We start from the raw sequence: 2,937 nt of genomic DNA, 5'->3' as shown, positions 1-2,937 counted from the left end.
TCTCTCCTCTCTTTTCTTTCTTCTCTCGCTAGCTAGCTCTCTCGCTCTCTCTCTCTCTCTCTCTTTCTGTGTATGTGAAGCCGCCGCCTTATGGGACCTCGGTACTCCGGCGAACCGAGTTGATCGAGTCGGTTTCTCGTTTCCTTTTATCGAAGAAGAAGAGCTGTAGTTTTTTGCCACCTTGAAAATTTTGTACGCGTTTTTGTTTTCTGTGTTTTGAAAATTTTCCTGGGAAACAATCATAAAGTTCGTCTTTTGGAGACTAGTTTTTTATGTAATCTGGGATAGGCTCTGAATCTCTTGGTGATTTTCTCGGATATTAAAACAGTTTGAGAGGGAAGGCTGTCCATTTCTGTTGAAGGATAGGACTTTGAGTTGAAGCGGTGACCATCTTTTTGAGCTTAGAAATTGAAAACCCTACAAGGAGATCAAGAAGAAGAAGAAGAAAAAAAATATAGATAGCTTTGTGTTTGATTGGGTTTTGAAGAATGGTGGAGTTGGACAAGTCGTCACCAATGACAGCTTCTACAGCTTCTGGAGAGGCTAGTATATCCTCCTCTGGTTATCAAACGACGCCGTTAGCTGCGCCACCACCGAAGAAAAAGCGGAACCTTCCTGGAATGCCTGGTGAGAGATTTCAAAACCCAAAAACTTTCAAAATGATTTTTTTTTTTTTTTTTTTTTTCAGTAAAAATTTTAAAAATTTCTCAATCCCCTGTGGTTATTTCAAATATTGCAGATCCGGATGCTGAGGTGATAGCTTTATCACCCAAGACTCTGATGGCGACGAACCGGTTTGTGTGTGAGATCTGCAACAAAGGGTTTCAGCGCGACCAGAACCTCCAGCTTCACCGGCGTGGCCACAACTTGCCGTGGAAGCTCAAGCAGAGAACGGGAAAGGAGATTCGCAAGCGAGTCTACGTGTGTCCAGAGCCGTCCTGCGTTCACCACAGCCCGGCGAGAGCGCTGGGAGACCTCACGGGGATCAAAAAGCACTTTTGCAGAAAGCACGGCGAGAAGAAGTGGAAGTGCGAGCGGTGCTCCAAGAAGTACGCCGTGCAGTCCGATTGGAAGGCGCACATGAAGACCTGCGGAACCAGAGAGTATAAATGCGACTGCGGCACCATGTTCTCAAGGTTCCCTCATCTTCTTATTCTCCGTTTGGTTGCCGAGAAAATATTTCGATTTTTCACTAAACACCGCGTTTGCTGATTTGGTTACGAATTAATCAGGAGGGATAGCTTTATCACGCATAGAGCTTTCTGCGACGCTCTGGCTGAGGAGAGTGCGAGGACACACGCCCTTGTGATCGCTGGCGCCGACGGAAATGCTAACGCTAATGCGGCTGTCGCTTCGCCCCCGCCGCCTCCTCTTACTCCGTCTACGACTGTGGTGTCTCCAGCCTTGTCCATTCAGAGTTCAGGTAGTAATAACCATACATATATCGTAGCCTAATATTTATATATTATACGATCATTTCGTAGGTCGATAGAGCTTGGACCGTACCTTTTGAAACGCCTGCGTTGGGATTCAACCACAAATATTTTATTTTGTTTGTTCAATTTATCCATATATTGAGGTTAAATGCAGTATCTTTGTATGGGTAATGGGTGTATGGGGTTTAAATTGAAGGGCAATAGTTGCACGGGTGATGAGGGAGCTCAAAGATCGATAAACGGAAAGAGAGGATTGTGAGAGAAAGGAAGCCATAATTGCTTTTCTCCCTTCCACTTGTTACTGCTTTCAAGTTGAAGCTGTTATACTTGTTGCCGGTTTGGATTAAAATAAAAAACTAGATTAAAAGTTGGACGAAAGTCATTTTCTTTTTACTCTCTTTTCTTCTGTCGTTTCTGGCTCACTGCATCATCATCTTTTTCTACTACTCTTTTTGTTTCTCTTTTCTTGTTTACACTATACAGCATGTGAATCATTTCCCTTTTCCTTATTACTTTCTTTTTTATCTGACAGAATTGCCGGAAAATCCAATCGGACTGTCGCCGGCAACGGCAGCCACGACCACCAGCTCCTCCACTTCCAGCACTAGCGTTTTTGCAAGCGTTTTTGCGCCTTCAACCGCGACAGCAGTTGCCGAACCATCCCCGTTCTCCAATGTGGTCTGCGCCACTACTCACCCGCCGCCCATATCACCCATTGAACCCCCCTCCCTTTCGCTCTCCACATCCCTCTACCTCTCCAACAATGGGCCCTCCCTCTTTCCAACACCAAACCACGACCACCTCCACTACGCACCTTCCCCGCAGCCTGTCATGTCCGCAACCGCATTGCTGCAGAAAGCTGCTCAAATGGGCTCCACCGCATCGAACGCATCGTTGCTTCGCGGACTGGGATTGGCGGCACCGTCGGCGTCATCGTCCTCCCCGGGTCAGGATAGCACTGCTATGCAATGGAATGGCCATGGGAGGGCGGCAGAGAGCACCTTGGTGACTGATGGGCTTGGGCTTGGACTTCCCTCTGGTGGGAGTTCTGGTTTGATGGGCCAGCCAATGACTCGCGATCTTCTCGGTCTCAGCATAGGCAGCGGCGGCGGGGCATCCACTAGAGGCCTCTCGGCTCTTCTCAATTCGTTTGGCGGTGGTGGCGGCTTCGATGTCGCATACGGCAGAGGAGGTGACAGCTCGGCTGGGGATGACAAGCGTAAAGTACTCCGATGATCCATCTCTTTTGCCCGGTTGTTATATTTATAAAAATTGAACAGTCTCCTTAGTGGGTTACTTCCATGAAAAGAATTAGTAATCATAGAGTTCTAAAAAGAGTTTTTGTTTAAGATGTTGTGTAATTTTGTGGTGATATCTTCGTTTTTAGTTCGATTATATTCTCGGAGATGTGAATGGGAGCAGGGTTTGTACAGGAACTCGCGTAGTCATTACTTGTTGAAAAAGGTAGCCCAAAAGGAAATGCAATTAGTTCTTAGTAGTT

The 2,937-nt window shown here is 46.6% G+C and overlaps 1 protein-coding gene across 1 annotated transcript; it reads left to right on the top strand.

Moving 5' to 3' along the window:
• Window positions 1-2,937, top strand: LOC132185734 (zinc finger protein GAI-ASSOCIATED FACTOR 1). The gene is made up of 4 exons (XM_059599510.2): window positions 1-627; window positions 740-1,136; window positions 1,233-1,423; window positions 1,969-2,937. Exons 1-4 carry the CDS (start codon window positions 489-491, stop codon window positions 2,670-2,672), a joined length of 1,431 nt encoding a protein of 476 aa, XP_059455493.1. The 5' UTR covers window positions 1-488; the 3' UTR covers window positions 2,673-2,937.

This window comes from Corylus avellana, chromosome 7 (genome assembly GCF_965113065.1).
Source record: "Corylus avellana chromosome 7, dhCorAvel1.hap1.2, whole genome shotgun sequence".
Taxonomy (NCBI): Eukaryota; Viridiplantae; Streptophyta; class Magnoliopsida; order Fagales; family Betulaceae; genus Corylus; species Corylus avellana.
This window is presented reverse-complemented; position numbering and strand designations above follow the sequence as displayed.